At 48.2% G+C, this 23,475-nt stretch overlaps 1 protein-coding gene across 3 annotated transcripts in view; it reads right to left on the reverse strand.

Moving 5' to 3' along the window:
* Positions 1–23,475, reverse strand: part of PYGB (glycogen phosphorylase B) — a 346,630-nt gene that overhangs the window by 144,032 nt on the left and 179,123 nt on the right. For all 3 annotated transcript variants that reach the window (XM_029594500.1, XM_029594502.1, XM_029594501.1), the window contains exons 7-9: positions 19,685–19,767; positions 12,269–12,412; positions 10,248–10,340 (exon numbers count right to left, since the gene is read on the reverse strand). In XM_029594500.1, the coding sequence (XP_029450360.1) occupies positions 10,248–10,340; positions 12,269–12,412; positions 19,685–19,767 (320 nt within the window). The remainder of the gene's footprint in view (positions 1–10,247; positions 10,341–12,268; positions 12,413–19,684; positions 19,768–23,475) is intronic.

Genomic DNA, 23,475 nt, shown 5'->3' on the forward strand with positions numbered 1-23,475 from the left:
GCAACTCAGTAATTTCCGTCTCCAAAGCAGTTTGGAGCTACCCACGCTCGCTGAGCGTGTTTTCCAAATTCTATCGACTAAATTCTTAGAAGAAATCTACTGCAACGAGCCCCGCACTCCTGTGGTGATACCAGGTGGTCACTCACCCAGTTGAGTTTCCCGAGCTGACTTCCATGGTCCCTCGGAGGTAGGAGCCTCAGTCCGGTGGCCGGTTCGCGGCAGGGACCCAGCCCCCAAGTGAGAAGGGCTCGGGCGCGGCTTGGCCCCCGAGCGGTTCGGGTGCGGCCTAGAGGCAGCCTCGGTCCCGGCGTGGACTTGGCCCCCGAGTGGTTCGGGCGCGGCCTAGAGGCAGCGGTTGCACTTCCTTAAGAGCGGCGGTGAAGGTATTCCCCTCTCCCCCCACAGCCAGAGACCGCCCGGGTCGCAGCCGGGAAGCGCCAAAGACAAGGTAAGGCGTACATCTTTACTTGGTCTCTGAGGAAGTGTGGACTAACTGGGCCTGCCTATGAGGCCGCCCACCTGGGAGGTCGCCATTTTTGCCTACCTACCTTTCTTTTCTAATTAAACGCACGTTGTTCGCGATAGGCGCACGTTGTAGTGCACGCGATAGGCGCATGTTGTTAGCGCATGCGATAGGCGCATGTTCTTTGAGCACACGATAGGCGCACGTTGTTAGCGCACACGATAGGCGCATGTTGTTAAGCGCACGCGATAGGCGCATATTGTTAGCACACGTTACTAGGATACGTACACATATGCTAAGACGCTCGTTATAGGCGCACTGTTTATAAGCTGCCCGCTATAGGCGCACATTTATAAGACGCCCGTTCATAGGCGCACTGTTTATAAGCCGCCCGCTATAGGCGCACATTTATCAGACGCCCGTTCATAGGCGCACTGTTTATAAGCCGCCGGCTATAGGCGCACATTTATAAGACGCCCGTTCATAGGCGCACTGTTTATCAAACGCCCGTTCTAGGCGCAGGCTGTTATGCGCCCATGTTAGGTGCTTTTGAGGCAAATGGAGCATAAGAAGGCCTCTGCGTCCGCAGAGCTGGCACCCCCAGAATCAGGCATGAACGCTCTAAGCCTCTGCTCAGCATGCAATCTTAGAGCCACACAGAGCGAGGAAGCAGACTCCCTATGTGCCCAATGTGAGGAAGCCATGGCAGTTCCAGGACAGGACCGGTCCCAGCCCAGCGGTTCCTTAGAGAACACTCTGGACTTAGCAGGCCGCGGCGAGCAGCCAGGGAATCCGAGAGACCTGGTACCCCTACGGCCAGATCTGGCTTCGCTTTCCTGGGTGGAATTATTTAAGGGGATTCACGCCTTTGTCCAGATGCAGTCTGCTCCTCGGATGGGTCTTTCCGTCCCGGCTGATCCGGCCCCTGGACCCTCGAGACCTAGGCGCAGCCACTCTCCACCCGACAGCCCCAATCATGGGGATTCGGATTATTCACAGGTAAGTGAGGAGCCCCCCGAAGAGAATGAACTTCCCTCGGCGATAGAACCATATCAGACCATGAGACGCTTCTTTCGGAGAGAAGATCTGCCGGGCCTGGTCTCACAATGCTTATCGGAGCTGGCCATTCCGGGCCAGGACCCCTCAGGGGTCCCTGAACAGAACCCTCTGCTAGAGGGCCTGCGCCAATCGGCTCACCACTTTCCCCTCCTACAAGCAGCTCAGCAGCTAATCAAGCTGGAATGGAAGGCACCGGAGGTCTCATTCAAAGGGGGTCGGGCCTTGTCTGGCATGTACCCTCTAGATCCGACAGCCAAGGAACTGCTGGCGTGCCCCAGGGTAGACGCCATAATTAACGCAATTGTGAAACGCACCACCATTCCAGTGGAGGGGGGAGCGGCTCTCAAGGATGCGCATCACCGACGCATGGACACCATTCTGAAACAAGCCTTTGAGGTAGCAGCCATGTGCCTTCGAATCACGACTTGCTGCACCGTGGTGACACGCTCCTGTTTATCACAGGCAAGAAACAACACCCCGGGAGAAGACATGGAATCGGCTCTCGCATTTCTCACAGACGCAGCCTCCAACCTCGTCCGTACGGCAGCCAAGGGAGTGTCCTCCTCAGTGGCAGCCAGAAGACAGCTTTGGCTACGCAATTGGGCGGCCGACTCGTCCTCCAAGACTCTACTCACAAGAATGCCCTTTAAGGGTTCCCTACTGTTCGGCAGCGACCTTGAGAATTGGGCTACTAAATGGGGTGCCTCTCTGTTACCCCGTCTACCAGAAGACAGGTCAAGGAGGAGCCAGCGTCCTGCTTCTAGACCATCCAGAGGTAGAAACTCGCAGCGCTTCAACCCTTACAGGTCTCGCTATCAAGCACCTCGTTCTCAAGCCAGGAATCAGCCTTTTCGGGCTAAGCACACCAAGAAGAGAACCGGCCCGGGTTCTGGCCCCGGCCGTAACCCACAATGACAATCAGCCGACCCATCCGGGGGTAGCAGCCATAGGGGGCAGGCTAACCCTCTTCTACCACAGGTGGGTCGAGATCACTTCGGACCAGTGGGTCCTCGCCATCATCCGGGAAGGATATTACCTGGATTTCTTTCGGCTTCCGCCGAACAAATTTGTGGAATCTCCTTGTTCGCCACTCAAGGCAGTGGCACTAGAAGTGACCTTACGGAGGCTCCTGGCACTAAAAGCCATAATCCCAGTACCTGCGGAAGAGGTACCTTCTGGGCATTATTCCATTTATTTCATAGTACCCAAGAAGGAGGGCACCTTCAGGCCCGTCCTGGACCTAAAGTCAGTCAACCGACACCTACGGGTCCCCAGCTTTCGCATGGAAACTCTACGGTCTGTCAAGAATTCAGTACAGCCAGGGGAGTTTCTCATCTCCCTAGATCTGTCAGAAGCCTACCTGCATATCCCAATCCATCGGGATCACCAGCGCTATTTATGCTTCAAAGTCCTGGATCAGCACTTCCAGTTCCGGGCCTTACCTTTCGGGTTAGCCACCGCGCCGCGGATCTTTACCAAGGTAACAGTTGTAGTGGCAGCGGCACTCAGGAAGGAAGGAATCCTCGGCCATCCCTACCTGGACGATTGGCTGATCAGGGCAAAGTCACTGGAAGAGAGTCACCGGGCAACCAACAGAGTTATAGCTCTTCTGGAAAGCCTAGGATGGGTAGTCAACATAAAGAAGAGTTCCCTACAGCCATCCCAGTTGCTGGAATACCTAGGGGTCCAATTCGACACCCAAGAAGACAAGGTCAGCCTGACCTCCAAGAGAAAGTCAAAACTCCGGACTTATCTGCTGGCCTTGCTGAGCGCCAGCCGGCCCACAGCTCAAGATTATCTCCAAGTCCTCGGCCTCATGGCATCCACCCTGGAGGTGGTGCCATGGGCGCGGGCTCATATGAGACAATTGCAACACGCCCTTCTATCTCGATGGAGTCCATGATCACAGGACTACACCATACGCCTGCCTCTACCAGCCATAGTGCGGAATCAACTACGCTGGTGGTTATGGCCCGGCCACTTGAGCCAGGGGTCAAGAATGTCCTCCCCAACCTGGATTCTGCTCACCACAGATGCCAGCTGAACGGATGGGGAGCGCACTGCGAGGAGCTCACCGCCCAAGGATGGTGGACCAGAGAAGAGTCAAGATGGAATATCAACCGACTAGAGGCATGGGCAGTCAGGCTAGCGTGCCTGTGATTTGCCCACAGACTTCGCAACAGAGCGGTCAGAGTGATGTCAGACAACACCACCACAGTGGCATACATCAATCAACAGGGCGGCACCAGAAGCCAACAGGTGTCCCTAGAAATAACTCCCCTGATGATTTGGGCAGAGGCCAATCTTCAGGACATCTCCGCCGTACACATCGCCGGGAAGGACAACACTGCAGCAGACTTCCTCAGCAGAGAAAGCCTAAACCCGGGAGAATAGCAGCTGTCACCCACAGCCTTTCAGATAATTGTGGATCACTGGGGGACGCCAGTCATGGACCTATTAGCAGACAGGTCCAATGCTCAAGTTCCCAGATATTTCAGCCGCAGGCAGGATCCTCGAGCCCAGGGGATCGATGCCCTGGTACAGCCGTGGCCTCAGGGGATCCTACTATATGCATTTCCTCCATGGCCCCTGTTGGGCGCCATTGTTCACAGGATTCAGCGACACAGAGGTCTAGTTCTTCTAGTGGCCCCAGACTTGCCAAGAAGACCCTGGTACGCAGACATGAGAAGACTTCTGGCAGGGAATCCTCTACCTCTGCCTCCAGACCGGGACCTGCTACGGCAAGGCCCCATCCTCCACGAGGATCCAGCTCAATTCTCTCTTACGGTCTGGCCATTGAGAGGGCTAGACTGAAGAAAAGAGGATACTCAGAGCCGGTGATAGATACACTCCTCCGAGCACGCAAGTTCTCCACTTCACTGACATATATCAGGATCTGGAGAATCTTTGAAGCCTGGTGCGATTCTCACAGCACCAATTCGAATACCGCACAGATTCCTATCATTTTGGACTTCCTACAAGATGGTCTTCAGAAGGGTCTCTCCCTCAGCTCCATCAAGGTACAGGTAGCAGCGCTGTCTTGCTACGATCCCAGACGTGACGGCAAATCCATTGCCCAGCACCCAGACGTTTCACGCTTTCTGAAAGGAGTTAAACACATTCGCCCGCCACTGAAGTGGCCAGTGCCCTTGTGGAACCTTAACCTGGTATTGGAATTTCTAGCGGGATCAGCCTTCAGGCCCCTTCGAGGCCTGTCTCTCCGTTTGTTAACCTTGAAGATGGTGTTCTTGCTGGCTGTGGGTTCAGCACGCCGCATCTCAGAGCTACAAGCACTATCCTGTCGTGATCCATTTCTTAGAATCACTCCAGAGGCTATCCATCTTCGTACAGTTCCTTCCTTTTTACCCAAAGTGGTCTCCCACTTTCACCTCTACCAAACCATATCCTTGCCTACCACGGAAGGTTTGAAGAAATCGGAAGAAGGTCGAATACTATGTCATCTCGATATCGGCAGACTGCTGTCCAGATATCTGGAAATGTCAGAAGCAGTATGAAAGACGGACCACCTGTTCGTCCTGCACAGCGGGAAGAAGCAAGGGGAAGCGGCCTCACGGCCGACCATCACCCGCTGGATTAAAGAAGTTATCAAGGCAGCCTACGTAGAGGCAGGAAAACCACCACCTCTACAGGTCAAGGCTCATTCTACCAGAGCACAATCAGCCTCTTGGGCAGAAGCTAAGCTGCTGTCGCCTGCAGAGATATGCAAAGCGGCGACGTGGTCCTCCCTCCATACCTTCTCCAGATTCTACCGTCTGGACGTTCAGGCCAGGGAGGACACAGCATTTGCGAGGGCAATCCTAAACGGTCCTTGGGCAGCCTCCCGCCCAGTCCGGGAGTAGCTTTTGTACATCCCATTTGTTTTGAGTCCATCTGCTACACGCTAGGAAATGTTGAGATTACTTACCTGGTAATCTCCTTTTCCTTAGTGTTTGCAGATGGACTCAGCATCCCGCCCGGCTGCCGGTGTACATGGGGATTCGCTGACTCACGGTAAGCCATGTTTTGCTTATAATAGGGCTTCCACCCTGCCGGGTGTCGACGCCTTCCGGTTGAGAACACTGGCGGTCTCCAGCTACCATCAATTGGTCAGGGTAATCCTGTTGATTAATCGATCGGTCAGTACACATAGGGCTATAACAGCTTTTGCAAGGAAGATTACTGAGTTGCTTCACTTCCTGTGGGGGTATATGTACCCGTGCTGACGTCAGATCCGTCTCCAACTGCTAGCACGAGCACACTATACCCATTTGTTTTGAGTCCATCTGCATACACTAAGGAAAAGGAGATTACCAGGTAAGTAATCTCAACATTTCTGCATCTTTAAGTAATAAATTTTTTCTGTATTAATTAAAAATGTAATTACTTAAAGACTGTCATGTAAATTGTGTTATTTTGACCAATATAACATATGCAGAATTTTAAAGAGAGAGAGAGCGCCTAGCCATAATGCCTTCACACTAGATTTGTATTTATATCTCTATGGGAGGCCCACCTAGCTAGGTTGAGAGAACATTGCACAAATCTCATCTTTGGGTGAGTTTCCTCACTCCGAAGGTCATTAGGTCTTCATAAGAGAGCACTGTTCTGTTCGTATATCTCACTTTGAATGTCAAAGTGGCCCCTAACCCCTACACTAATACCAAAACCTCACCTCAAGTTACTAGGTGGGCCTCCCATAGAGATATAAATACTAGGGATGTGAATCGTTTTTTGACGATTTAAAATATCGTCCGATATATTTTAAATCGTCAAAAATCGTTAGGGCCACGATACAATACCAATTCCCCCGATTTATCGTTAAAAAATCGTAAATCGGGGGAAGGGGGAGGGCAGGAAAACCGGCACACTAAATCCCCCACCCTCCCGAACCCCCCTCCAAATGCTTTAAATTACCTGGGGATCCAGCGGTGGTCCAGAACGGCGGCGGTCCGGAACGGCCCCCTCAATTGAATCCTTTTGTCTTCAGCCGGCGCCATTTTGCAAAATGGCCACCGCAAAATGGCGGCGGCCATAGACAAAAACGATTTGACGCAGGAGGTCGTTCTGGACCCCCGCTGGACTTTTGGCAAGTCTTGTGGGGGTCAGGAGGCCCCCCCAAGCTGGCCAAAAGTTTCTGGGAGTCCAGCGGGGTTCAGGAAGCGATTTCTTGCCGCGAATCGTTTTCCGTACGGAAAATGGCGCCGGCAGGAGATCGACTGCAGGAGGTCGTTCAGCTGCAGTCGATCTCCTGCCGGCGCCATTTTCCGTACGGAAAACGATTCGCGGCAAGAAATCGCTTCCTGAACCCCGCTGGACTCCCAGAAACTTTTGGCCAGCTTGGGGGGGCCTCCTGACCCCCACAAGACTTGCCAAAAGTCCAGCGGGGGTCCGGAACGACCTCCTGCGTCGAATCGTTTTTGTCTATGGCCGCCGCCATTTTGCGGCGGCCATTTTGCAAAATGGCGCCGGCTGAAGACAAAAGGATTCAATTGAGGGGGCCGTTCCGGACCGCCGCCGTTCTGGACCACCAGGTAATTTAAAGCATTTGGGGGGGTTCGGGAGGGTGGGGGATTTAATTTAAAGGGTCGGGGGTGGGTTTTAGGGGGTTGGCTCACGATTTTAATGATTTTTCACGATATTTTTAAAACCCAAACGGCAACAATACGATTCCCTCCCCCTCCCAGCCGAAATTGATCGTTAAGACGATCGAGGACACGATTCACATCTCTAATAAATACCCCTCTAGTGAGAGGGCATTATGGCTAGGTGCTCACTCTCTCTCTCTCCCTCCCTCTCTCTCCCCCCCCCCCCCTTTTTCTCATTTGCATTACATCAAATGTTATGGTGCTTTCTGAATACTGACCTCTAAGAGGATAACTTGAAAATGAGGGTGCCCATATGTGTGCATATATGGGTGTGAGTGCACATGCGCTAGCATTTTGTATTGTTCACCCAAGTGTGTGCACATTATACAAAATATGCCTCTTCATGTGAATGTGTGCTCCTAATTGTGCTAAACACGCATTTTCCATAAGAAATGTCTTTTTACACACACAAGTGAGGTAATTTTATAACATGTGTGCGTGCAGGAAATGACCAGTTTAATCAATTCATCTACCAGTTTGCCATGTTTATCTCTAGGTATCAAGACCCCTCTGGTTATTCAGCCTATACTCCTCCAGATTTTCCATCTAGTCAGTAACTGGCTATAAAGACTTATTTTGATTTACACCTATTATGCCCGTCGGTTGCAGATGGCTGCGACCGCGCTTACTTACATCCTGCACCGTTCTCCAGCCCTCCCCGGGTCTGCTCGTGGCCCAGGCCAATCTCTACCGCCACGTTCCCCATGGCTCCTCGTGGCGGCCGAGACGCCGTCGCCATCTACGTCGTCTCTGGGCCTTCCTAGTCACGTGTGTGTGCCACCAGGCCCTCCTTTGAAGCCTCTTCAGCGGAAACCTCGGAGGCATCCCTGTTTGATGATGTCATCGGATCATGGTACTTAAGCTCCACCTTCGCCCTCAGCTAGCCGATTTGTCAACAAGTTCCGTACATCTCTACAGCTTCTGCTCCATGTTCCTGTGGCTACGCTGTTGGACTCCATTGGATTTTGGACTCTGTCTGGTACCCGCTCCTCGGGGGCCAGTGGGCACTCTCTATGGGGACCTTGTCTCCTGGCCTCCCCCACTCCTCGGGCTGGCCCTGCACTTCCTGAAGTCCTACTCCGCAAGGCTCCCCACTCCACGGGGTTGCCCCCTGGAACACCTTTACCACTCGGAAATATACTCTAATGCTTCCCCCTCCTCAGGGTTGTGCCTACGTGCTGTGTTGGTTTGTCAGCGCTTCCCCGCTCCTCGGGGCTGTGTCCTCATACTTTACAAGAGACTCTCAGCACTGTCCCGCTCCTTGGGGCAGGGTCCTTGTGCTTCACTGCGACTGTCCGCACATCCCCACTCCTTGGGATCGCGCTTACGTGCTACTAGACTGCCAGCACTTCCTCGCTCCTTGACGCTGTGCTTCTCTATCGTACAGAGACTGTCTGTGCTCCCCGCTCCTCAGGGTTCTACCTACGTCATCATTGGAGACCGGACTCGGGCTTCCCTGCTCCACGGGTTGGCCTGCGTCACTACAGCTGCACCTCCCCCACTCCGCAGCTCCGCCCCTCAGGGGTGTCTCTCCGGTAAACCTCCTGCACACCAGTCTCAAGCCTTCCCACTCTGCGGCCTGCCTGGCGCCTTCCCCCTCGGGGGTCTCAGTCGAGGTATTATCTTCAGCCTGCTTGTCTACTGGGGAATTCCTCTCAACTCCTTGGGTTCTCTCCACAGCCTCACCCAGAGCTCCCTGCCGTGCCTGACCTCGCCTCCTCATGGTGTGGGCCTGTGGGGCTCCTCCCCACAGCTGGTAACAACTCATACCTCGGGCCAAGGGTCCACATACCCACAAACCATAACAACACCTGATAAATAGCTGAAGTAAATAGGTGCAGGTAACAGCCATACATATGTCGTTTGTGCTGGTTATAAAGTAGCAAGTTATGCGCGTTAAGTGGTCAATTTTAAAACAAGCGCACGTGCACCCATACACATGCATATTGGTGAGAGAGCGAGGATACACTAGAATTTTTAAATCGTGCACGCACGTACATGCGTATGTTTTAAAATGCACCAACTGCGCATAAGTATGCTCCCAATTTTAAGAGGTTACTCGAGCACAGCTAACGCACATGTGTCTTCAATAGTCAGCTTTTACGCGTACATGTCAGTGAATTTAAGAATGCTCGTGCAAGGCACATTCTCAGTTTTCCAATTAGTCCACCAGTTTGTCCAGTTACAGCTAGGTCTTTCAGAGCCATCTGATTCTTCATCCTGCACGCTGCCCAGTTGACCCAGACTTCTCACCCTTCCCTTTAAGCCCTAAAACTTGAGATCAGGAGCAGCAGTAAAGTTACATGGATATCTAGCATATGCGTGCTGTGAGTTTCGTTTTTATAATTTGGAGTTATGCATATGTAACTCTTGGCCCATGCCCCACTCCTTTATTCCTCATGAGTACACAGGTACATTTGTGTGCATTTTGCAGCTTTTTAAAATCCTCGTAGCTTGCGTGCGGCCCATATTTGCGAGTATGTGGGCTTTTAAAATCAACCTGTGTTAGCACCGCCCTGGAACATCTCTGCCCTATCTCTATCCTGCCCCTTTTTTAAACGCACTAATTTACTCAAACTCCAGTACTTGAGCATGTATGTGTGAGGTTTATAAACTAGGATGGCCACGCAACTGTTATATATATATGAGCGCATCTGCCAATTTTTGCGCATGCATCTTTTTTAAAATTCACCTTTAAGTAGGTATCTGAAGCAAAAGAAAATAGTGATTTGCTCAAGGTCAAAAGGAGTCTTAGTGGGATTTGAAGCCAGATTTCCCTGGTTCTTAGCCCATTGCTCTAACAACAGCCACTCCTATTTAATAAGAAGTAATAATACTTCCAGAACAGATTAGGATTCTCTCCTTGGTACAGCACTTTCTTATTTTCATTTGAATTTGAGTAAAGAAAAAACACACAGTTTGATGGTTTTTGTCCAGCATGCAATAAAGTTTTGGGATAGTTCTTAGCTTTATTGTACTGTGATAATGAAAGAGAATCAACAAGAAACTAAATTTTGTATAACCACCATAAAAAATATTGTATCTGACACCAAAATCCCACATGCTTCTCTTGTTCTCACCTTCTCCCATTCCACTTTCTCCACATCAACTAAGATCCTCATGAGTTCTGGAATGGCAAGTGCTGGATGCGTATCGTTCAGCTGAATGGCTACCTGTGAAAACAAGCATGCATAGTCAAAAACACCGAGCATGTCGTCTATCTTCCTGCACCTGAAACACATTGCCTTTACATAGGTATGTGAGGACATGTGCAATCACTTAACTATTATGAAATGGTTTAATTTAATGAGTAGACAATTCATGTCATGCATATACAGCTCAAAGGGGTTTTGATGGAACATGCTGATTGGGAACGTTACGGTAGCCATTGCACAAATGGAGACTAGGTAAAGCAAAATGAAAGCAAGAAAATCTTGGCAAGTCGTTGTTTTAGTAAATTGGGTTTACAAAGAGCTCTGAATATGAACAATATAACAAAAAAATAGTCCTTTCATCTTCCAGGGCAATATTAGCTGAATAGAAAACAGCAACCTATTTTTTTTAGGAAGTCATTACAAAAATAAAGTCACATGGTAGGAAATTCAATATATTATAAACATATATGAAAGTACATTTTATCTTTTTAACAGGCAGCTAGCATGTCACATCCTCTTGCTGGTGGTTTACTGCTCTGTTAAAAACAGCAATAGATGTGACTTGATTTGAGACACGGGCGATAAGGACTAGTGACAGAACTTTTCACCACTTTCCACCCGGCTGCTCTTCTGATCAATTGACCTGTAGTAAAGCTGGATAGGAACGTTCCTGGTTTCCACTAGATAAGTATAATTTTCTTCAGCATTTGGATATATGTGGTCAGTTGTGTGTTTCAATAGTGACCACTTGGGATAACAATTTTATCACACAGAACTTTACAAAAATGCAGGCAGAATAGTGTGAGGGATTTAACATTTAGGAAACAGCTTACAACGCATTCAGGCTGATGCAATAAAGTACACCCTGCCTAGTGCACAGTTCAACGAGCGGTTGCACACGCGTTTTCGATGCATGTCCATAACCTCCGATGAAAGAAGGGGATCAGCGCATCCAAAACATGCGTCCAAACAAAGGTGTAGCCAATAGCGCTCATCACATGTAAATGCCATATAGATGAGGTTATTATCTGTTACTCCACAATGGAAAATATCCCCGTGTGATCGAGGGACACTGTAAAATTTTACATCTGCCTGGAGCAGGCGTAAAGTCTTCTCGCACATCAAGGGCTCAACTTAAAAACAAAGAAAACTGCTTTTCTGTGGTTCCTCCACAGAAAACAGCACCATGCAAAAAAAAACAAACAGTTTAGACTTAAAAAAAAATTTTGGCATGCACATTATACACCCACAATATATACACGCTCTGGGCCGTGTATCTTGTGCGTGCGTATCATGCCGGTAAAATAGCTGCCGTGAGGAAAAAAAGGACACTCATAAATTGAGCATTCCTTTTACTAACCTGCACACAGCCATGTCTCCTGGACACCCTATGCCATGAGTGTGCTGGGGATGCACAATTTATCCCTAGTGCGTCCTTTTTAGCGTGGCAGCTCATTTGCTTATTGCATCAGGCACCCAGGAGAGGTGATTGTGCGCACATTACAAAATGTGCGCCCAGTTTGGATGCATGTGTTTTTAGTGCACCCATATTGCATCAGCCTGATTATAATTAAGACTAGTCAGTGTGTTGCATTTAGACTAAAATGCATTGTCTGTTTATCAGAACATGGTGCATGTACAGTATCTATTCAGTAGCTGTGTTAAATCTTGTTAGGCATGACATTAAAGTAGAAATATCCATGCTCCTGCACACCACAGGAAGATGGCAACATCAGCCTACTATACGTCTGGACAGAAGCTTCCTACCAACATCAACGGCACAGAGAAATAAATGGAACTGTTTCGACCTGTGCAGACTGGCAATCTTACAAGAATACAATCTTAGTTTGTGTTCATGTGACACTCACAGCAGCTATCTGTACATACATTAAAAAATAGTCCCCATGTGCATTTTCCACACATAGGAAGACACGCCGGGAACTCACCTTATCAGGGAAGGTTTCAAAGCATGTTCTCACAGGATCTCGGCAGCCAAATTTGGAAGACTTGAAACGCCGGATGATATCCTGCAGCGTGGCAGCTACCACAAAGTATTCCTGCTTTAGTCGCAGCTCTTTCCCTTCAAAGAACTAGAAAGAAATATTAGACATACAACTTATTGTCACCTGACAAAGGTCTTAAGTCAATCTCATTTCATAAGGGAGGGCTCCTATTTATTGCCACTGAAAGCAGTACTGGACTATAAGCAACAGGAGTCTCTTGAGTGCTACTTCCATTGGTGTATCACAAGGTACTCAGCTCTGCAACACCTGTAGACGTGATGGGAAAATATTTCAGGGCATCAATGTGCAGCTGGCTTCTGATGACAGACATCAAATGCAAAGTGTTGCATTTTGTGGCTCGTTGGAAAAAGCACAGTTGCTTACCTGTAACAGGTGTTCTCCTAGGACAGCAGGATGTTAGTCCTCACATGTGGGTGACATCACCCGATGGAACCCGGCACAGAAAACTTTTGTCAAAGTTTCTAGAAAGTTTGACTGGCAGACTGAGCATGCCCAACCTGCTGCTATCCATGCATCCACGCGAGGTCCCCGTACAGTCTAGTAATATAGTAAAAAATACGAGTGAGAAAAATAACACAACAAACCGAAGGTGTACCCAACATAGTGGGGAGGCGGGCGGGATTCCTGAGGACTAACATCCTACTGTCCTGGGAGAACACCTGTTACAGGTAAACAACTGCACTTTCTCCTAGGACAAGCAGGATGGTAGTCCTCACATGTGGGTAATTGCAGAGCTCCAGACTGCCCATTCAACCAGAGACCCACAGTAGCTAAACAAGGAGCCAACGGGCACAACACAACTGCGGCACTGTGGGGGAAAAACAAGAAGCGATCTGGTCCTGTTGCAACCATTGGTCTTCGATGGCTTCGCCCCGCTTGTTGCACCCCTATCTCAGCTCCTCCCGCTTACCTGGGCAAGATGGCTACCACAGCATCATCAAGCCGACTTCTCTGACGTCCCCAGACCGACTATGGTGCAGCCATACGCCATTGCCCCTCTCAGGTACCTGCTAGGGTGCGCGCACCCCACGTCTAAGTACGCCCAGTGGCACAAATCTCGAGGGCATTCCCTCATCAGACGTCACGCCACTCCGGGTATATCTACTTCTCAAGATTGCTAGCTCGTTGAGTTGGCAAAGACTTGAATGGCTCGACTGTTCCTGTCTACGCTACTCTGCCACTTCTCTGCTGCCTGCGGGAAGCTCTCCTTCTGCCCTTCGGGGTTTGCTACTAACTTGGGTACCCACTCCTCGGGGGCCCTCTGTTCTATTTCAGGTGCCTTTCAGGGAGCAGGCACTCGCTCCTCGAGGGCCTGCTCTCCCTGCCTCAGTGCCTGTACCTACTGCTAAATATCTGGTGGAATTGCATCCGTAACAGCTAACACCGAGCGAGCCAAAAGATCTTCATTCAAAAATTGGAAGAAGGATCCAACAGAAGAAAATAGGATAATGCATAAACGTTGGCAAGTTAAATGTAAGACATTGATAAGACAGGCTAAGAGAGAATTTGAAAAGAAGTTGGCCATAGAGGCAAAAACTCACAGTAAAAACTTTTTAAAATATATACGAAGCAGAAAGCCTGTGAGGGAGTCAGTTGGACCGTTAGATGATCGATGGGTTAAAGGGGCACTTAGAGAAGATAAGGCCATCACGGAAAGATTAAATGATTTCTTTTCTTCAGTGTTTACTGAAGAGGATGTTGGGGAGATACCCGTACTGGAGAAGGTTTTCATGGGTAATGATTCAGATGGACTGAACCAAATCATGGTGAACCTAGAAGATGTGGTAGACCTGATTGACAAACTGAAGAGTAGTAAATCACTTGGACTGGATGGTATCCACCCCAGAGTTCTGAAGGAACTAAAAAATGAAATTTCAGACCTATTAGTAAAAATTTGTAACCTGTCATTAAAATCATCCATTGTACCTGAAGACTGGAGGATAGCTAATGTAACCCCCATATTTAAAAAAGGGCTCCAGGGGTGATCCGGGAAACTACAGACCGGTTAGCCTGACTTCAGTGCCAGGAAAAATAGTGGAAAGTATTCTAAACATCAAAATCACAGATCATATAGAAAGACATGGTTTAATTGAACAAAGTCAGCATGGCTTTACCCAAGGCAAGTCTTGCCTCACAAATCTGCTTCACATTTTTGAAGAAGTTAATAAACATGTGGATAAAGGTGAACCTGTAGATGTAGTGTACTTGGATTTTCAGAAGGCATTTGACAAAGTTCCTGATGAGAGGCTTCTAGGAAAAATAAAAAGTCATGGGATAGGTGGCGATGTCCTTTTGTGGATTAGGTGGCTAAAAGACTGGAAACAGAGAGTAGGATTAAATGGACAATTTTCTCAGTGGAAGGGTGTGGGCAGTGGAGAGCCTCAGGGATCTGTATTGGGACCCTTACTTTTCAATATATTTATAAATGATCTGGAAAGAAATATGACAAGTGAGGTAATCACAAGTGAGGTAATCACAGTCCCCCTGGAGGCGACTGTTCAGTTCCTTGTAAACCGGTGCGATATGTATTCTTTACAGGAACATCGGTATATAAAAATAAAAAATAAATAAATAAATAAATAATCAAATTTGCAGATGATACAAAATTGTTCAGAGTAGTTAAATCACAAGCAGATTGTGATAAATTGCAGGAAGACCTTGTGAGACTGGAAAATTGGGCATCAAAATGGCAGATGAAATTTAATGTGGACAAGTGCAAGGTGATGCATATAGGGAAAAATAACCAATGCAATAGTTACACAATGTTAGGTTCCATATTAGGTGCTACTACCCAAGAAAGAGATCTAGGCGTCATAGTGGATAACAGATTGAAATCATCAGTTCAGTGTGCTGCGGCAGTCAAAAAAGCAAACAGAATGTTGGGAATTATTAGAAAGGGAATGGTGAATAAAACGGAAAATTAGAGATGTGAATCGTGTGCCAGATCGTCTTAACGATCAGATTCAGCTGGGGGGGGGGGGGAAATCTGATCGTTAAGATATGTGAATTGGAATTGTTTCCGATTCCAATTCACATCTCTAATTTTTTTTTTAGGGAGGCCGCGCCGCTAAAAAAAAAACCCCCACCCAACCCTTTAAATCGACCCCACCCTCCCGACCCCCCCCAAAGCCTTTTAAAATTACCTGGTGGTCCAGGTGGGTCTCGGGAAGAGGAGAGATCCAGGGGGGCCTCGGGGAGAGATTTCCCGTTCCCAGGCATCAGCTGTTCTAAAAAAAAAATGGCGCCGATGCCCCTTTGCCCTTACCATGTGACAGGGTATCCGTGCCATTGGCCGGCCCCTGTCACATGGTAGGAGCACTGGATGGCCGGCGCCATCTTTAAAGATGGCGCCGGCCATCTTTACTCATCAGCCCCTATTATAGAGTACAGTATAATAGGGGCTGATGAGTAAAGATGGCCGGTGCCATCTTTAAAGATGGCGCCGGCCACCTCTCTCCCCGAGGCCCCCCCCCCCGGCCATCTCTCTCCCCGAGGCCCCCCTGGACCACCAGGTAATTTTAAAAGGTTTTGGGGGGGGGGGGTCGGGAGGGTGAGGTCGATTTAAAGGGTCGGGTGGGTTTTTTTTTTATCGGGCCATCGGCGCCATTTTAATTAGTGGCAGCCAAAATGGCACCGATGGCCCGAGAGCGGGAGATCGCGCTGGGACCCCCCCCACTGGACCACCAGGTAATTTAACATTTTGCGGGGGTTTGGGAGGGTGGGGAGGGTAAGGAATTGGTTTTAAAGGGTCAGGGTGGGTTTAGGGGTTGTTTTGGTGTGCCAGTTTTCCCGCCCTCCCCCAAATAATTCCCGTGCCCTATTTAACGATACAATACAAATGCCCCTGACGATAAATCGGGGGCATTTGTATTGTATCGTGCACTCTAACGATTTAGGACGATTTTAAAATTATCTGATGATAATTTTAATCGTTCAAAAACGATTCACATCCCTACGGAAAATGTCATAATGCCTCTGTATCGCTCCATGGTGAGACAGCACCTTGAATACTGTGTACAATTCTGGTCGCCGCATCTCAAAAAAGATATAATTGCAATGGAGAAGGTACAGAGAAGGGCGACCAAAATGATGAAGGGAATGGAACAGCTCCCCTCTGAGGAAAGACTAAAGAGGTTAGGACTTTTCAGCTTGGAGAAGAGACGGCTGAGGGGGGATATGATAGAGGTGTTTAAAATCATGAGAGGTCTAGAACGGGTAGATGTGAATCAGTCTTTTACTCTTTCGGATAATAGAAAGACTAGGGGGCACTCCATGAAGTTAGCATGTGGCACATTTAAAACTAATCGGAGAAAGTTCTTTTTCACTCAACGCACAATTAAACTCTGGAATTTGTTGCCAGAAGATGTGGTTAGTGCAGTTAGTATAGCTGTGTTTAAAAAAGGATTGGATAAGTTCTTGGAGGAGAAGTCCATTACCTGCTATTAATTAAGTTGACTTAGATAATAACCACCGCTATTACTAGCAACGGTAACATGGAATAGACTTAGCTTTTTGGTACTTGCCAGGTTCTTATGGCCTGGATTGGCCACTGTTGGAAACAGGATGCTGGGCTTGATGGACCCTTGGTCTGACCCAGTATGGCATGTTCTTATGTTCTTACTTTAACCTCTCATCTGTCTCATCCACAGAATCTGCTGCGGAACCTCCTGACATCATCTAGAGAGGAGGGCTCTCTCTGCTGAGGTCCCCGAGACTACAACTCACCACTGCCACCTGGTGGCTACTTCAAGCTGTATAATAAAGAAATATTCCGGTGTTTTGTGTATAGAGTCTAGCCCAGTGCTGTGGCTCCTCACGGGGCTCCTCCCCATGGGCATGGTCATCTCCACAGCACCCAAGGATCCACTAAAACACACGTAATAACAACAGGTCCCACAGAGAGCACGTTAAGAGATAGTTGGGTTCAGGACTGGAATAAACTGCACAGGACAGACTGGCCAAAAGCGCTATCCTGGCAACTATCCCTGTCAAGGCAGTAGTGAGCAGCGAACATGTGGAGAGAAATCCAGGTCGCGGCCCTACAAATTTCAGTGACAGGGACCGCATGCAGATGGGCCACTGATGCCGCCATAGCCCGCACAGAGTGAGCTTTTACCCTGCCAGCCAGCTGAAGGCCTGCCTGCACGTAGCAGAAGGCAATGGAATCCAAGGTTTGCTTCCCCACCGCTGCTCCCAGTCTATTGGAGTCAAATGACACAAAGAGCTGGGAGGATTGCCTATGGGTCACTGTACGATCCAAATAGAATTCAAGCGCCCGCTTGCAATTCTGGTTGTGGAGAGCATGTTCCCCCGGGTGGGAATGAGGCCTTGGAAAGAAGGTGGGAAGGATGATGGACTGGTTGATGTGGAAAACAGTCACCACCTTAGGTAGAAATTTGGGATGCGTACGCAGCACCACATGATCATGGAAGAACTTTATGTAGGAAGCGTATGTAACCAGGGCCTGGATTTCACTGACCCTGCGAGTGGAAGAGATTGCCACCAGGAACATGACTTTCCAGGTGAGGAACTTCAGGTCACAGGACTTAAGAGCTTGAACAGATGCTGTAACAGCCTCGCCAGGACAACGTTGAGATCCCATGGGGTAGCCGGAGGCCTAAGCGGAGGCTTTAGCTGAACGAGACCCTGCATAAACTGTCTGACAAGAGGCTAGACAGAAATGGGTGCACCAGCAACATCCTGGTGGTAGGTGCTGTGTGCGCTGAGGTGCACGCAGACTGAGCTGGTTTGGAGGCCAGACTCGGACAGATGCCAGAGGTAATGCAGCAGGCAGGGGAGCGGACAGTAGAAAGGGTCCAGTCCATGACCACCGCACCAGATAGAGAAACGCTTCCTCTTCGAGCTGTAAAATTTCCGAGTGGAAGGTTTTCGAGACTCAATCAAGACCTTGGACACACCCTCCAAGAGCTGCAAAGGCTGAAGGATCATGCGCTCAACATCCACGATGTGAAGGCCAGGGCCCGGAGGTTCGGGTGGCGCAGGGTGCCCTGGTTCTGCGATATGAAGTCAGGAGCCGTCCCCAGTGGGGCAGGAGCGCTTACTGACAGGTCCTGGAGAAGAGGGAATCACACCTGCCTTGGCCAGAAGGGTGCCACTAAGATCATGGTCCCCCATCCTCTTGAAGTTTCATCAGAGTTCTCGAGAGGAGAGGAATAAGGGGGTATGTGTACAGGAGACCCTGCCCCCAGTGAAGGGAGAAGCCATCGCAGGCTGGATGGCCCTTCCCCAGCATCAGGGAGCAGGATATGCTCACCTTGTGATTGCGGGGAGAAGTAAACAAGTCCATGTCCAGCGGAATTTGTTGCCGGAGAATGTGGTTAGTGCAGTTAGTATAGCTGTGTTTAAAAAAGGATTGGATAAGTTCTTGGAGGAGAAGTCTGCTATTAAGTTCACTTAGAGAATAGCCACTGCCATTAGAAATGGTTAAATGGAATAGACTTGGTTTTTGGGTACTTGCCAGGTTCTTATGGCCTGGATTGGCCACTGTTGGAAACAGGATGCTGGGCTTGATGGACCCTTGGTCTGACCCAGTATGGCATTTTCTTATGTTCTTATGTACCCCAGCGGCGGAACAAGTCTGCCACCACTGCAGGGTTCAGGGATCACTTGTGTGGCTGGAAGGACCAACTGAGGCGATCTGCCAGTGTGTTCAGGTGACCCGGCAGGTAGGTGGCCCATAGATACATCCCTCTGGAAAGGGCCCAATCCCAGACTTGCATTGTCTCCTGGCAGAGGAGGGACGAGCCCGTGCCGCCCTGCTTGTTGATGTTCCATATCGCCACCTAGTTGTCCATTCTGAGGAGGATAACCCTGGAGGACAGCCTCGTAAACCAAGATCTTGGCAAACAAAATACTGTTGGTCCTCGCACTGCTTCCATTAGCTAATCTGCAGGTTTATTATATCCTACTTTGACTTTTACATGACAAAAAAAAATTAAGAGACTTGTGATGTTTTCTGTGCAAAATCATCAGAATTAAAATAGCAAATACAGATTGTTTTTAAATATACAGAACAATACAGTTTCCTCTACATTTTCCTAATTTACATGCTGCTGGGCATTTTTTTTAAAGGTTCAGTGGCAGTAGCAGGATGTAAAAATACACATCTATTAATTTTGTATCTCTTTTCTCTTTCAGGTTGTATCTATGTTTTCAGAAAAGATTATAAGCACAAGCTATATTTTCTAGTAATTTTTCAGCAGATTTGAGTGGTTTTTTAAAAAATCTGTCTTATATTTTGAGTTTCTCAGTTGCTAAATGCTCAGAGGTATATGGTTCCTAACCATGTATTAGATAATCAGTGCTGGAGTCACTCACATTGTCGTTTGGATATAAGACTCTGGAGATATTTTCCGCCAGATTTCTATCCAACACCGCTTCAATGTAATCACCAATATTGACTAAAAAACAAACAGCAATGAAAGAAAACAGATAATTTAGTGACAATGCATAGATGCATAGGCAAAAACATGAACAGGACAATTTAGAGGAACCTGGCCAAACCCTACCCCTTATCCAAGCATTTGCTTACAGATAGGTATTAGTTCATGAGGGCTGACTGTAATAATTGTGCCACAAGAAAAAGGGGGTTAGAATTAGGGATGTGAATCGTTTTAGGACGATTAAAATTATCGTCCGATAATTTTAATATCGTCTTAAACCGTTATGGAACACAATACAATAGAGATTCTAACGATTTATCGTTATAAATCGTTAGAATCGTGAGCCGGCACACTAAAACCCCCTAAAACCCACCCCCGACCCTTTAAATTAAATCCCCCACCCTCCCGAATCCTGACCCCCACAAGACTTGCCAAAAGTTCAGCGGGGGTCCGGAAGGACCTCCTGCCGTCCAATCGTGTTCATCTATGGCCGCCGCCATTTTTCGGCGCCATTTTGGAAAATGGCGCCGGCTGAAGACAACAAGATTCAGTAGCAGGAGCCCGTTCCGGACCGCTGCCGTTCCGGACCGCCACTGGACCCGCAGGTTATTTAAGTCATTTGGGGGGGGGTTCGGGAGGGTGGGGGATTTAATTTAAAGGGTCGGGGGTGGGTTTTAGGGGGTTTTAATGTGCCGGTTTTGCGATTTTACGTTTTTTCGATTTTTCACGATATTTTACCCCCCCAAACGGCAACAATACGATTCCCTCCCCCTCCCAGCCGAAATCGATCGTTAAGACGATCGAGGACACGATTCACATCTCTAGTTAGAATTATTGCAGTCGGTGATGCTGATCTGATAAATCCTATCTGTGGGTAAAAGCTAGGGCAGTGGGAAGGGTTTGCAGCAGCAGATTCACCTCTAATAAACAGGAGCAGTAATTGACAGAGCCTGAGTGTGAGAAGCTGGGTCTCGAGCAGCGGGGATTACTGCCACTGAATTGGGTCCACCGTTTAAGGAAAGCATTGGCATTGGCCATTCACTCACAGAAGAGACTGGAGGAGATTTAGTAAAACAGGAACTTAAACAACACTATTCAACACCAGCATGGATCTGCCAGAATTTTCCCAGTAATGCCTTTCTCCCAGCATCCCCTAGTAGCACAGCATATATTTATACAATAACTCTTTCATGACAAGCAGCTGCAACAGAATACATAGCTCAGGATGATTCTTTCAGAAAGTGACATCGTCAGGATGACCTTGACAAAATATATCATTTTGTGAAATCAAGTCCTAAAGCATTTTTACAGTATAGGAAGTGAATATGTAGTAAAGAGATTTTGTCCACTAAATGAACAGATATGAGTTACCACTTATATGTATCCTGTGGGGCTCAGTATTACATGGAGCCTTTTATTGCTAGTGCTCCATCTTAAGGGATTCTATCAAGGTTGGTATAAAAAGAAAAATATACATTTCTGGAAAGAAGGATCTTGGCATCCACTATCAATTTTGTACAATATATTATGCCTTATGTATTTTTTCTAATACAACAGTTTTTGTTGTTCTTAAATAGTATTATATGCTCATGTTCACCTTGCTATACTACACGGCAATGGTTGACATTATTTACAGTTTTGAGTATTAGTGGAGGTCAGCAAGATCAATCAATTCCAATGACTCAATTTGCATATCTTTACTGCAGCATGATAGAGGAATGTGAAAAAAAAAAGCTTGCAAATCTTAGCAAGTGCTGTAAGAACCTTGCATTAGAGCCTAAAGATGATGCACAAAATTATTTCTGTGTATTTCTGATAAAAAAAAAAAGTAGATTACTATTTCATGTGTCTGCTGAATTTACCTTTTTACTTTGTTTCCTTTCTGTGGTACAGCAGCCTGGTATGCAAATTAAAGTGGACAAGGATGGCCCAAGCAGCTAAACTACTGCTGCTTCAAAATGCATATCTTGGCTGCTGCACACAGAAGTAAACTAATGTCATCCACTCCCAGTTTGCTAACCTTTGAAGCATCCTTTTAATAACGTATATTCATTTCTAATGTTTAAACTTTCCAAGTGGAAAGATATGAGGATCAGTTTGTAAATAAGGGGATCTAAGGCAAATGCTTATCTAGTCAAACTGTTTGCCAAAACAGCATGAGAACTATATTTGGATTTTATAAGCCATTAGTTGGTTGTGGAGGGTATATATATGAATGCTCAGTTAAATATTCATTTTTGGAGCAAACTTCTGCTACCAATGTAAATATTTTGGTGAAATATCAGCAGTTTCACCTCCTGGATGATTTACAACTTGTGAAGATGGCAGTTTATCCAATGGCACCAGAGAAAGGAAACAGGCACAACCCCTTTAAAGCAGATTGAGTGCAAAGGATCGCTAAGTAACCAGGGAAGGACAGCATTCAGGAAAAGGATACTGCCCTCCCTATATAATATCCTTTTGTAGCCCCTCTGGCTACTGACTATCACAGACTCCTTCAGAGTTACTCTCAGCTGCCTTCCTAAGTTTTTTCTTTAAGTGAACTTTGTTTGAGCCGAAGTCCTGCCCGAGTATGGCTGGCACTGGTGTCAGTGCAGCACATGAGTTCTCCCTCCTTCCTGGAGAAAACTGTTCACAACCTTGCTGCCTTGGCAGATACTTTCAGCTTTCCATTCTTTTGCTTCCTCCCCTTGTGTGCCCTGGGGGTAATGTCTCCAAATGCCTTTGTTTTGTGCACAGCATGAAAAGAATGAACTTCACTAAGTAAGCCAGGGTATGTTCGGTGTGATATCAATCTCTCAGATTTACTCCTAGTGCTCACCTCAATACTCACATTCGGGCCCATACAGTAAAAAATGCGGGAGAGTGGGCGCTCCGTGTTGAGCACCCGCTCTCCCGACGGGCACCCAGGCACATCTCCTGGCACGCGATTTCTGTATTTCAATGAGGTGGCATGCTAATAAGGAGACGCTAGGGACAACAGCGCGTCCCTAGTGCCTCCTTATTAGCGGTAGAGGTAGAGATGGGCTATCAGCGGATCCGACAAACTGACGCTCTATTTTACCAGCATCGGTTTTCAAACCTGCTGACAGCCACGATACTGCCGCTCCTCCTAGCATCCTCCGCTGGGGCTCACGTGGTCTTCCAGGCCAGAGCCCGCGCGCCTTAACCGCGAGCCGCGCAGAGAAGATAGAAAGGAGAAAGGAGAAGGAACGCACAGAAAGGAACAAGGGGGAATCGCCCGAAGCCTTGATCGAAACAAGCCGTGAGTAATGCAAGCTGCGCCCCCGAAAGAGAATCCAGCCTATCAGAACTAGAGGAGAAGCCCTTTAAATTTCAGAGACGCCCAGCGGTTTCCCTCTTCCGCGCCATCGTTCCTCCGATACCGCCGCTCCTCCTAACATCCTCCGCCGGGGCTCACGTGGTCTTCCAGGCCAGAGCCCGCTCGCCTTAACCGCGAGCCGCGCAGAGAAGATAGAAAGGAGAAGGAACGCACAGAAAGGAACAAGGGGGAATCGCCCGAAGCCTTGATCGAAACAAGCCGTGAGTAATTGCAAGCCGCGCCCCCGAAAGAGAATCCAGCCTATCAGAACTAGAGGAGAAGCCCTTTAAATTTCAGAGACGCCCAGCGGCGTCGCGCGCCCAAAGGAGCGCGACCTAAGGGGCCTGCCCCTTGGCGCGCCCCTTTGCGAGCCTATTTGTGAGGTTAGTACGAGGATCCAACAA

Source organism: Rhinatrema bivittatum, chromosome 3 (assembly GCF_901001135.1).
Source record: "Rhinatrema bivittatum chromosome 3, aRhiBiv1.1, whole genome shotgun sequence".
NCBI classification, from domain to species: Eukaryota; Metazoa; Chordata; class Amphibia; order Gymnophiona; family Rhinatrematidae; genus Rhinatrema; species Rhinatrema bivittatum.